The sequence below is a fragment of the Adelges cooleyi genome, unplaced genomic scaffold (genome assembly GCF_023614345.1).
Source record: "Adelges cooleyi isolate 19-005CV unplaced genomic scaffold, UGA_ACOO_1.1 ACOO_flye_CR_arks_rails_tigmint_CR_PRNA_167, whole genome shotgun sequence".
Lineage (NCBI taxonomy): Eukaryota > Metazoa > Arthropoda > Insecta > Hemiptera > Adelgidae > Adelges > Adelges cooleyi.
In genome coordinates, this window is record NW_026095824.1 from 2,643,207 (window position 1) to 2,657,446 (window position 14,240).

General features: G+C 31.1%; 1 protein-coding gene across 1 annotated transcript in view; it reads left to right on the forward strand.

Annotated features, from left to right (window-relative positions):
- The window catches only part of LOC126832794 (glycine receptor subunit alpha-3-like), a 127,250-nt gene that overhangs the window by 99,149 nt on the left and 13,861 nt on the right, over positions 1-14,240 (forward strand). The window contains exon 4 of the mRNA XM_050563747.1: positions 13,136-13,359. Within this exon, the coding sequence (XP_050419704.1) occupies positions 13,136-13,359 (224 nt within the window). The remainder of the gene's footprint in view (positions 1-13,135; positions 13,360-14,240) is intronic.

Here is a 14,240-nt window from a genome sequence, read left to right on the forward strand (position 1 = left end):
TTATACTCATATACAATTATACGTCTTATAATTTTCAATTGTTATTTTAATACAACATAATGTCTTTGAAAAATATAATAACAACAATACTATAGCGCTGGTGGTAATCTATTAAACAAACATTTTTCTGATTTATTGCAATCCGGTTTGGATTTGGGAAAACACCGGAACAATACAGCTAATCTATATTATTTAAAGCACAACGCGCGAAATGTAAAAACTTTTTTAATAACATCAAATGAAAAATTGAATTAAAAAGCAATGGAGCGATAAAACTCAAACTTTGAATGCAGCACGCTGTATAAAATATATACCATTAAAAACCGATCAATTATTAAATGTTGTAAGCCGTTTCAACTTTACTACTATAAAACAATAAAATACAGATTTGTTAACATTAATGTTTGTATTTTGTTCGATTATTTTTAGTTTGAGAACCAAAAATGTTTACACCGTTCATATAGGTAGGTTAGGTACTAAAAAAAAAACAATTCAAATTATTTTCTACTCATGGCCGCCGCGTTTTTCTGTGATGAATATGTTCTCCGTGTTAGTTTGTATCGGTGTCTGGGTCCTGTTAGAATCATCTTGGCTTGTAAAAGTGCAGAGAAAGGTTTCAAAACTTTATCTGATATAGTATTCATTCAGTACAGACCTTAAAAGTTGTCATAAAGTTATCACACAAATACATTTTCATATTACTTTTTCATTTAATTACTTAATAATAAACTATACATTTTAAAAAGGGCTACAGAAATTAAAAATCAAGAAAGTCTACTTGCAAGCGTATTATTTTGAAAATCTAACCAACTGTCAATCAGTAAAAAAAAACTTTTAAAAAAAAGGCAATTTGTTTTGACACTAAATTTTACAAATGTATATCTCTTGACATTTACACGTTTCTTTCTTATATTTATAAATAATATATCTACATGAAAAGTAAACTTTTCCGAAACAAAAAATGTGTATGAAAAAACTGAAATTTTTTTTTTGTCACACCTTCGTATGAATTATTTAACGGACTTGTTCAGGCAAACTCAAATAAAAAAAATTTCAAAAACACGGTCACAGAACAGCAGGAAACAATTGAACGCAATTTTATTTAGCGGCTGATCAATATTAACCGAAGCGATGGCCATGAATACAAATAACATTCTCAACTGGTGTAACAGATATATATTAGTGTGCACTCATTCTGTCTTGGACAAACTGACTAGTCTGTCTTACCTCTAACCGTTCCGTTCGTGAAGTATACATTTTTTTTTTTTTTTCAATTTCCAGACAATATCATCGCCATAGACTCGCATTGAGTTTGCTCGCATAATACATTTCCACCAACGGCATTTTACCTGCATACACATAGTATGAAATAATTAATGTCCGCCGAGCCTAATGGACTAAAACGCACTGTGTGTCCATAGAACGCGATAATTATATTAATTTATCATCCATACAACGTGTGAACCGTGTGCAAAGCAAAATTCACATTTTATTCCACCGCAGCTTTATTCGGAGTACACATGATATAATTACCACGGCCCGATGGAAGCGCATTAATTTCGAAAAACGGTTACCGTTAATATTGCAGTGGATTTATCATAACGGCGATACCTAACCTGAGAATAGTGTAGTATGTACAACAATAGAACTGTTTGTGCATATCCGAGTAACAATAAACACTGTGCAAACGTTCATACATATTCTATCATCATCATCGTCCTGATATGATATTTTAATCGTGAGCGGTTTTCATTGTTAACGAAATGTACAAATACTATTGTACATACCTAGCAGTATGTCTAATGCTGTTTCTGAGACTCAAGCTAAACCATTTTCCACTGTATTTATTATGTGTATCATATACACTGTGTGCGTACTGGTTTTAGAACGATGGGTTTTTATTTTTTTATCGTGTTTTTTGCTTCTCACCCTCTTATTTATCGATGAACCGATTTCTTCATATAGCAAGCAAGTCTATAGATCAGAAATCGAAACTCAAAGATAGTTTGTCGGGGCAAAAATTTTAAAAGTTCAATTTTTCTCCTTCAAAGTCGAGAAAAACAACCAAAATATGTGCACATTTTTTAATTTAAAATTACTGCGCATTAAAACTTCTTTGAAAATTGCCAAAATTTGAAAGAATTATTCTTTAGATAAAGCACTATCGATAAACGTTGACCAACGTTAATCAAGGGATATTAACTTTTTCGAGCAAAGTTTTAAGACTTAAGGTCTGAAAATTAGACTAAAGATAAATCCAGAATTTACGATTTTCTTAAAATTTTATAGTGAAACTTTTTTTAACAAAATTATAGCGCATCGTTTCACATTTTAAATTAATTTTATGTTAAAAAATATATTTGTCGGATAATGGAGATTTAATATTGTAAAAATACAAAGCTTACTGCAGAAACGAGACATTTCCAAGTATAAAATTATAACCGAGAAAAAAAACAATTTTGCATTTTTATGAACAACATTTTAGAAACTGCATTAAAAACTAATTAAAACATTTTTTTTTTTAATCAAATCCTTAATACTTCAAAAGTTGTATTGTTTTCTACATCTCTGCTGTAAAGTCATAAAAAAGTACCTGTCCACTTAGTTCTGCAGTAATCAATAAACATATCAAGTATGGTTTTACTAATGAAGAGGTTTCAGTAAGGAAAAAGGCTAATGTTCAGATCAGTTTGAAAATTAAGTTTGTAAAAATAGTGACATAAAAGCTAGCACAGTGGAAATGTAGCACGGTGAAAACCTAGCAAAGCCTAAAATATTGGGGGGGGGGGGTCGGTTAAAAGGGTAAACAAAAATTCCCCTAGGTCCCGGCAACGAGTGCCGTTGATAATATAACATTATTATACTGTTAGGAGACATAAATAAACAAAAGCAATTATTATAATAATATTATATTGTGTGACTAGGCTCAAACAATACCCACTGAAACAAATATTGTGCCAGCTACTGCGCAGCTCGTTTAACCGTTTGTATTTTGTCTGGACCGAACAGATGGTTTTTATTTCAAAGTCGTGTTATATTTTGAGTTCATGCAAATCGGATTTACACTTGTGCAAGTCCGACGGAACAACAATTTATTATATCACGTCGGCTGTGGTTTGTTTTGAGTTTTTTTTTTCAACGAACAGCCGAAAATTAATCGTACACTTTCTGTTAAGTTTTTTTTTTAAACCACTAAATCACGGTTGAGTTTTGTTTGGAATGAACCCGGTCTGGTCTTACAAAAGACGTTCAAATATTATAAACTACAATGATGTTGGATACATTGGACTGACATTTTGGACACAGTTCTTGAAAATCTATTTTTTTCTTCTAAGATTTGGCAACATGAAGACGATAGTGTAAATGCACCTGACTTCAAATGTAACATCAAGTATAAGCCATGCCTAACAAGTGCTGAAATAAAACGCAACTGTAATTACTAACATTTACAGTATTAGCATAGGAAATTTGCACTGCGAAAGCGACGAAAGCCGGCGCGTGACCCGAAGTCTCGGCCAATAAACGCTTATAAATCATCAATGCCATATTTTTATACTCCAAGACCGTGGTACTTGCCATCGAGTATGATTAACGGTGCGACGCCAAGTTTATCCAATTTCTGACGTGCGTTCCCAGTGAAAAATTATTGCTAAACGCGCCCCGAAAATACTTGCACGTTGTTGTATAGCCGCACTTGGGCGCGAACCGATACATGTAACCGAAATTGACTTACAGGAAGTTTGCAATGGCCGTCAAGTCATACGAATAAATAAATAAGTGATCAATTCAAGTCCCGGTCGAATTGCAAAGGGTAAGTCACTATTAGAAAACTATTCGAGATTACCCAAAATATTGCCAGAAGTTTTTGAATAATATGCACACACATTACCAGTGGTGAAATACATATACTACAGAACGGTAATTATAAAATTCATTGGCCTTGGATTAAATATTTTTAACTGGCATCAAAGTCCTATGATATTGCTAAAAAATTGTTTCCAAAAGTTTTCATTTATTATTTCCACGTGGAATAGTTATTGATGATTTAAAAAATACTGTTTGTGCGGTTTTTACAGTTAATTCTATTATATTTACCTATATTTGACCTCATAAAAAGTAGTATTTGTCTCTTCTTCTCGACGTATTGACACCTTTAAATCTCTGAATTTAAATGCATTTTAATTTATACAGCTTTTTGCAGCTAAAAGTATTTTAACGACTGTATTAAGATTTAATTAAATTTCTAACAGAAATTAATAAGCCGTGAGCCCTTCACTCATCAGTGAAAAACCATAAAAAAAAACCAGAGTTATTAGTTTTTTTCTAAATTACCTTTAAATGATTTTATCAGATGATATACATAAAATAGAAAATGGAGTATTTTGTAAGTATAAAAAGCGTAACGAGATACCGATGGTGGTATGAATATATAACTGTACTTCCTCGAGTGACAATAAAAAATATATAAAACTCTACGCATATTTGTGCAATCGGATTTTCGTATCGCTTCGGTCTTTTGTTGGGAAAACTGATGTGTCAAACGAAAAACATTAGAGTTTTGGTATCGGGTGAGTGTAATAAGAGTTGGCCATTACGGCATTTGTATTATCAGAAAGCATAGAAACCTACTGGAATAACGTTATCAAGAAAATGGTTACAATAGCAATCGCTCAAATATATCAAGACAAATATATATACACAAGAAATTGAGTTTGAACAGACCCTTAAGAGGTGGATACATAAAGCCTAGACAGAATTGAGAAAACAGTTAAAGGGATAGTTTTGCAGCTATCGACTTAGGTGAAGAAGACAAAATCTCTATTGCGAGTTGGGAACTGTCACGCTGTCCAATTTAAAACTGACCCAAACTATTGTCACAATCATATTCAGAATAACCCTATATTTTAGCATCGCCATAGCTGGTGGGGTTTCGTTCCATCCGTGCATTGTGTTTCAGGAGTACTGCAGTATCAGGATAACGCAAGGATGCTATGATTTAGTACACATAAATGTATTAATGACGATTTGACTTGATCCGGCGTTGAAAATCATTAAACTCCACGCGGAGAGGTCTATTTGATCAGTCCAAACGAGAAGGAGATTGTCAATTGTCCTAGCTTAATAAATTTAACATTAAGCTGCAGCAGTGGCTATGTATCATAATACTAATGATACAGTCAGCACCGTCAATCCATCACAGAAAACTGATTGCAGCTGGTAAATTGTATGTTGCTGGGTGTAACAAGTACACAAGGTTGTACACTAGTTAATGGAAACACTGGCGAATGACCTGTAGTGGAACCACGATGTTAACCGTCACATCAGCTAACATTGTTTTTCATTTAGAATTCTGACTTGATTTTGTGTACAATTGTATTTCTCCCGAAATTCCACCAACTCCACATCACTCCGGAAACGTTTCCCTTCGTCTACGAACCCTGGCAAGACGCACAGATTTTAAAATAATATTTTCCAGCCCGTGACAGCTCGCGTGTGCATGATGAAGCACATCTTTCTGGCCAAGTTTACAGACATTATAAACGGCACGCACACCCCTATGTACTGTTCATAAATAATGCTCATGCTAATGAACCACTTTGACTATTCTATCTACACACCGTTCGCCGCCATCATCAATCATCGTCCGTGACATCAGTCTGCTGTAAACTTAACGTGTCGATAATTCAAAGGCCGAACAGCTATAGCCATTCCTTCAGAATGAACGTCTTGAACCTTTACGCCGGGATTAATTGTACGTCTACCATACCGGAAGGATCTGTGTCGGTGTGCACAAAAACACAAACAATAATTGACAAGTGAAGTTGATGACTCGAAAAAAAAAAAAACAAATTCGGTCATCGTCAAATGGAATTAGATAAATAATTTTAAAAACGGTTGTTACAGCTAAAATCCAATAGCCCGTCGAGCCGTGCGTCGAGAATCATTGACGGTTACTTTTACCGTCATTACAGTGTATAATATGCGTTATTCTATTACCCACGCACACCAGAAACCTAATTACATTAAAGTTCAGGTAATCCATCACGGGCGTCCGAATCGCCAGAACGGCACGAAGTCATATATAAGCTGTAAACGAGCATATTCCGAAAGCTTACATTTATACTGATCTGCCAAAACATTATTTTAAAATATCAATAAACTTTTTGACAAAATTGTAAAACATATTTTTTTAAAACATTTTCAAAATTTATTATAACTACTGTGTGGGGACTAGTTGATGTTAGCTTAATATCTTATTGGAAATGTACTATTTTTACGAAAAAGACAAATGGTGTTAGTGCACGTACATTTTCCTTTATAAAAACGGGTTTAAAGCACTTCAAAAAACATGATTTTTTTAATTAGTGTCTGGGAAAGAACAAAAGAATAACGTCCATTTTCCAGTGGTTTAGCATCGAATAGTTTCAATGATTTTTCTTTTAAGTATGACAATGGAAAATTAGCTTGTTCGATGAGAAATAATATTATTAAATACATTCCAGCGAAAAACAAATAAAAACAATAGTCGAATTAAACCGGATTGGTGTATAATAAAAAAAAAAAATAATAACGTTATAAAACTGAACAAAAACAAACTGACTTTAAAAGTTAATAAAGGTATGTGTAGTGGTAAACAAGCGAAAATTTCACTTTAATTATTCAGTTAAACCGCGTTTTACGATGAAAAATCAACGTTGGAGCTCGAAAAATACCAAACAAATACAAAAACTAAAGTTTTGCAGCCCAAAGCGACGGAGGTACATAATTTCGCGCCATCGTTGTATTATTTTAATAATTTAATATTTAAGTCATCCAAACCAACGTCTAAATGGAAAATCAATAACACACCAGCCTTAACCGTTTTTCATTTTCATATGTACCAAAGTTGTGAGGAGGGCGTACAAGCAAGCAACACATATGCCATACAAACTTTATGGAATCGCTCAGACATCACGTGTATTCCTTTTTAAATAACGAGAAACGTCTTCGGTACTTAGTATAGGCTCTTAAAAACTAAAAGAAAACCAATCGCGAACTTTCTTAAAACGCACAGGAGTAAAACAATATATAAGCTATTTGTTTTTTATTTTTATTATTATTTTTATGAGCTTCTTTTTTATATTTTCACATTTACTTTGAAAACAAACACCGTTCCACTAAAAGGATTGCTTTGGCAAATTAAACAAACAAAGCTACTGCCAAAGTGGTGACTTTTTTCAACTTTTAGTCATTTTAAATACATTTTTGTGAATGATTTGTGATCCATCGACTTGCTACATGAAGAAATCAGTCATTGTCAATTTTTTGCTTTTACAAATCCTTATTTTTAAATTGTAAACTTCTTGGGTATAATATATTGTTCTTATGTTATGGCATGTCCAATTTTGGGCGGTTTTTGAATAAATCTCTGAAACCGATGATTAGATTTGGTTATTTTGGATCTGATTGGAAACGCCCCTTGGCATGTAGAAGTGTAGTGAAGCGTTTCAAACATTTATCTGATAGAGTATTTTTTTTTTAATTTGTCAACCTTTATATTATGTCGGTATGACTATGTCTTAAGAATGTGCCATACAAGAGTAGAACTAATTTTTAGGACTATGTTTTTAGTTGAAAAATACGTACAAAAATTGTGCGTCTTTCACGATTTTGAAGGGGAAGGGTTGAACTTTTTTAATTATTAGCCTACTAAAATTCATATTGAAAAAACAAATCATTGCAAAAAGCTGAAATTATCTTGTACGTTTCGATAATTTTATTCCAATAATGTATTGTATCTTTTGTTCGTTAAATTGTATCTAGATAACTATTTTGGCCAACACTGTTGTCTGTACATAAATCATCATTATACATAATGATATATAAATATATATATATACAAAAACAAATTCACGTTACGCTTATAGAAACATCACGATCATATTATAAGGCTTCTATTTGATTTCACATTGTTTTGTACAACACACACAAACACACAGTACTATACCAGAGCTTGGCTCGGATCGAATCAGCTGTAATTGCCATGTCCTAATTCATGATTATTGCCCATTAGTCATATTATGCAAACAAGGCCGTATTAAGTCAATACGGTTTTTTGTGATGTGATATAATAATCATACCAACTTTTCAAGTACTATCATTGCACACAACAAGACGGTGTTGGACAAGAGGACCGGACGTTTGTGTTTACCGCGAGAAAAATGTAATGTCTCAACGTTTGTGTTGTTTGCTCGAAAAAGAAACGAACCAAATAGATAGGTATAACGCAAGTGTCGTTTTTGTTTACAGACAAAACTTGGGCTAACCTAAATCAACACCGACCACAAGGTCGGGTAAAAAAATTGTTTCTTTTTTTTTTTTTCATATGTTCCAAACGATAATCCGAAATGCGTACGAGAATTACACACTATCGCTTTGCAACCCAAGCTTTTAAGTGTACTACTCTCCCGGTAACAGACAAAGGCCATTAAAAATCAGGAAACGCCGTGCTGTTTCCGCGTAAACCCCCTCTAACGATAACTGCGCTATTACACAGATTTTATATTACAAAACATCTCCAGACCACAAACGCCACGCTGAGCGGGTCGCATTATTTTTCACATGAAACGTTTGCATATAATATACATTAAATATTTAAACATTAACCCCGCTCGAAATCCCTCCCCTCCAAATTTCTGTAAGACATTTTAATAATCTGCGCTGCATGAGTCAAACGATAAAGTCAACAGAAGCACTACGCCACATTAGTTGGCTGGGTTTTATAATGAGGTCCTAAAAAGTGTGATACAGCTGTCAAAGTTTGCCGAAACCAACGCAAAACTGTTATAATATAAAGCTAACAACGGCGGTGAATAATAATTGAGACGAATTATAAGAAACACAATGCCATTATGGTCTAAGAAGAATTGAAAAAAAAAAATAAAGTTGGGTTTACCTTTATGGCAAAAAAATATAACAATTTAAATAGACACCATAAAGGTTGATGATTTTTTTTTTAAATATTTTTAAACCATGTTATCCCAAAAGATTAAATGTTTCAAAAATATTAAATACTTACAAAATGTTGTTTTTCATTTTTCATACACTTATACGTACCTACATATGACAATTATTTTGTATCACTACTAAACATTTTTACGCTAATACTCATACAAATTTTCAATAAAACCTCTTTAGACAAAAACTGCTTTTATTAGTTTATAACTATTCATGCATTTCATTTATTTTATTGAACAAAAATCACTGCTTCCCCAACAGCTATGTATGTAGGAGATTTTTATAGTTCATAAAAATTACTGGCTGAAATTATTGAAATAAATATTAATTGACAACATTTATCGTTATTGTTTAGCAACGTGTCAAAATTGGCTTCGTAGAAACTCCAAGATCAAAAACCAACGCAAACTTTTATTACAGAAGAAATAATTTTGAAAATAATATTTTATTCATTCCTAACTTGGGGGCATCGTCCATGTCAGATTCTTTCAATAAAACCGATGGCTATACATTATTAAACAAGCATATTCGCATATAAAAATATTGTTTACATTTATATTTTACTTGGATTTTAATTGCATTATATTAACAATACAATCAAACAGTGATAACGTCTTTAAAAACTGATGATCCAGTAAATTATTTTTAAAGACTAGTTTGTTTTTAATTTGTGATATTTTTTTGGACGTCTCATTTTTAAATAAAAATATCGAATATGAGAAAATCAGCAGGTACCATTTAAACAAGTATCATTTATCTTACGCCGATGGATTGTTCAAAGTGTTAACGTCGAAGCAATTGCAATCAATCAAATTATTATGCACAATAGAAACACTAAGTGCAAATATAAAAATGATTAATCTCAAGTGTACCTTGTATGTCAATGTCTATCCGTGATTATTAATAGACACCAAATTGCACGACAATATTTTTTTTAATCTATAAATATAGTAAAAAATAACAATATAAAAATAGCCAACATAAATAAGTAAATATGTGATAAAAATGAGTATTTTTCCACAAAACACACTGTTATTTTTTAGTTTATTTTATTTTAAAAACTTCAGATAAACCGGAAACTTAATTTAATTATTTTTAATAGTCCTAATACTATTTCTGTGTTTTAAAATAGTTATATATAACATCAAAGGGGGAAGTGGTTGACAAATTGGGTAAATGTAAATTAGGCTTCCTTTTAATAGAAAAAAAACAGATTTTTTTTATTGTTTTAACTCATTGGAATGGTTTAATTAAAACTTATTATTTGAAACATGAAATAGTGAAATATTTGATGACCAACATTGCATTTTCACATGCTCCATTTATTTACAGTTATTGCACCAATTGAACCTGATAAGACTTTTTGTTTTATTATTTTTAAACAATAAAAAACCGAACTCTAGTAATTATCTATATATTTTGTAGTACAATGTAGGTAATATAAAATCATAATAAAAACGGTTTTTTTTCTTAAATTGCCTGCGTTTCAATTAAATCATGATTTATGCCGGAAAATTAACATATAACGTGGTAAGTCGCATATCATCTGAAGTGTAAACGGTAGATCTCGAACGCCCTAGGTTAGTGTAATTATTTATTTCCATTCTAATTACACACTAGAACAAACAACTTAAACCGGCGAAACCTACTCGCTAAGAGTTATAACTGAAATGTAACGAGATATTTAAGTGTTAAAGATCCAAAGCACTACTATAAGGGTGAAGAAATAGGGGCGAGGATCGAGGGTCGAAGATAGTTGTTAAACTTTCGTCGTCTTGGTTTTGCAGTTCAGAGGTTCGTCTAACACGACAAGTATAAATATACTTTTGCGGAATAAATATTAAGTAGACATGAAATTATTGTCTTTTTGAAACGCTATTTTACATTGAAAACTATTTGGGTTATAAATAAATACATTTTTTTCAAATCATCCATAAGTGTAACATAAAATACATGTATAGGACATCCCTTAAATACTAAAATATGGGAGGGTATCTCGTACATGTAGTATGGTAATAATTAAAAATTGTAGGTACTCTGTTTATTGTGGTTATGTGCGGTAAGTATTAAACAGACGGATAAGTTTAGTACCATAATAAAATGTATACATCGTTTTGTAGCTGTTTTATAACATGAGAGCAAACTTTCCCGAATACTTTATACAATAAAATGCACACAGATTTTATTTTCAATATTGTACAAACAATTCTTAGTTGATCTAATATAAAAAATTCTGCAGAATATAGTGCGAGGGTTGTACAAATAAACATATCATTTTTTTTTAGTGTGAAGTATAAAAACTGGAGCGATTATACTTTTAAATTAAAAACGTTTTACTATTTACAAGCCGCTTATGATTGTAAATAGATGATAAAAAATGATTTAACAATAAATTGTCCATACATTGTTATCGTTTATTCATCAACTATCCCAGTTGTTTCTATAATATTATTTTTCTTATATTAAAAAACAAAAAAAAACTTAAAACAATTTGTGTAAAACATAATAATTCACATTGAATTGGTAATGGGATTTTTTAAATATTACAGATCAACTATGTTATTAATTTAAGATATTTTTTTGGAATAACATTATTTCTGATAAGTGCATTTCTATACATGAATCAATGAAATATATTAAAATTAATTGTATACATATAATTTATTACTCAGTTTTAATTTATACATTTTTGTTTTAACTACAATTTTTAAAAAGAAAACCACGATTTAAACGATTAATTGTCAACACTTTTAAAATTGCCTCCAAACCAAGTACTTAGTTGTTAATTTTATTATAGTAATAGTGTTAATAAATTTAAGTGTTTTAGAACAACATTTTGTTTTACCATTTCAAACGCGAGCAACAAAATAAGCACACGATAACTTACTATATGTATATATATATATTTTTTTTTGTAAATATTCAGTATTAAAACTTGATATTTTACTTTTAGGTGTGTTGAATAAGGAGAAATCACAAAAGTTACGAATTTCTATAATAGATATTACATCAAATACCGTACAAATAATTTGTTTTCCTCATCAATTTTAAAAGTTTCATCCACGTGACTGTCAGAAAATAAATTATGCGTGTGTGCTTTTCGAAATCCGAAAACAAGGTTATACTTTCTCAACTTTTAGCACCCAAAGTTCCTCGTGTGTTCGGGACAAGGTCGTGTACTGTAGCAAAAAAAAAAAAATATATAACAATAAAGATTGAGGTACAGTAAAATTTGATACAAAGTTTCTGCGTATAGACATAAATAAGCCACAGATATTATAATGCACAATATCCATTATTTACTGTTAACCCGACAAGTTCTCAAAGTTTGCATAAAAAATTAGGTACTATTAAATAAGCTTGTTATAAGCATATCGTTTGATAATACATAATTGATTAATTAATTGCCACATAGCGCCATTGAAGTAATCGACCAAGCCAATGTAATTTACATTTATTTTTCTCTCCTTTAGACTTAATCAATTGCAATTACTTACCATTTTAAACCGTTTTCACTTGTTTTTAATGTGGACGATTTTTAAAAATGATTGGAAATTTTTTGGATAATATGATTAGTATGATATTTTTCACTAAAATGTTCACCAATATTACATACTATTTAGTATTTTATTTATGTAGTTCCAATAGTGCGCAAAGACTTGAGTTATGATCTATTTAAAAAAAAACAATTACATTATGTGGTAATGTACAAAGTTGGAAAAATACAAAAATGATTCTGATAAAACATAATACTAAAATAACATAAATAATTTATCATCCTAGTTTTGCACCGAAACCAAAGGGGAAAAAAGTCAGAAAAACTTATTACGAAAAGTAGTACATCATTTTAGATACAATACATAGGAATTAAATTAAACATATAATTTCCGTTTTCAATCAAATATTCTTAAAAAAATATATATTGTTTATGTTTGGTCGGTTATTTAGAAATATAAAACCATAAAAAGTTTCTTCCAACTTACTGTTCGCCTTAAACATTTCAATAACAGTATAATATCTAACACCATCAAAAGTGGCTTCATTTGTAGTCATGTTTTGCATACTTTTTGTATTCAACATAACTTGTTTATATATTTTATACTTGAATACAAATTGATCGAATTTCATCTGTTTACAGGACTACGAAGTTGATTTGTACCTACGACAAAAATGGCAAGACGCCCGGCTGAAGCATCCGGATATCACAGAGTCCCTAGACCTGAACGATCCGAATTTGGTGAAAGCCATTTGGAAGCCGGAAGTGTATTTCCCAAACGCTAAACACGCCGAGTTCCAATTTGTCACCGTGCCCAACGTTCTCATACGCATAAAGCCCGATGGTGACATTCTCTACATGCTCAGGTAACTGATCCATAATTATTGCAATTTTGTAGTTTTTCGAAGCGAACCCTGCAGAAATAAATCTGACAGGTTTCAGGAAGTAAATACTATAATATTGTTGATAAATGTGCCGCATTACCAGTATCAGTGACTTAATCTGCCGGCCAACTTGTAATTTTCGCTCTGAGTACCAGGATTAAATGAAAAACAAACCCTTTTGTTGGCTTTGTTGCTTAATATGAATATTCTTGGCCGTGGGGTAAAGGAAGGTGCCTGTTATAAAAAATCGTTACACAAAATCTGCAATCACTATAATATCTAACTAATATTATTAACCGGTGAGGTTCTATTCAGAGCTGCTCCAACTAATTTTTCATGATTTTGTGAACTGGTTCCCTTCCGATAGATGTTGTCCAATTTAAGTTAACTAAAACGTCTCCCAAAATGAAAACTAACTATGCAATTTCATTCGTTTTCTGAATAAACAAAACTCACTAAAAATATTAAAAACAGTTTTTTTATTTAATAAAACATGTTTTGCACAAAATCTAACATCAAATTGTGAAAATTTTTATAAAATCAATGTTCTTCGTGGCAAAGTCCTTGTAAATTGTAAATGATAAATACTATAAATACATGTAGTTTTAATTAGCTAGTTTAGTTGTACTTTAAAATTATAGCCAATGAGCAGATAAAAAAAATACTATTAACAATTTTCAACTTGAGGAAATCATGTTTTGAAATCTTATGAACTAAATATATGGCCAATTAGTCAGTATTATTTCTTGCTTGTTTAGTTAGAATTTTAAGTTAGTTTTGGCAATATATTCAGCATTTTAAACTATACTTAATCGTTAAGCTTAACTGGCGAAAACAGCCATAAGATAGGCAAAGGTCATAAT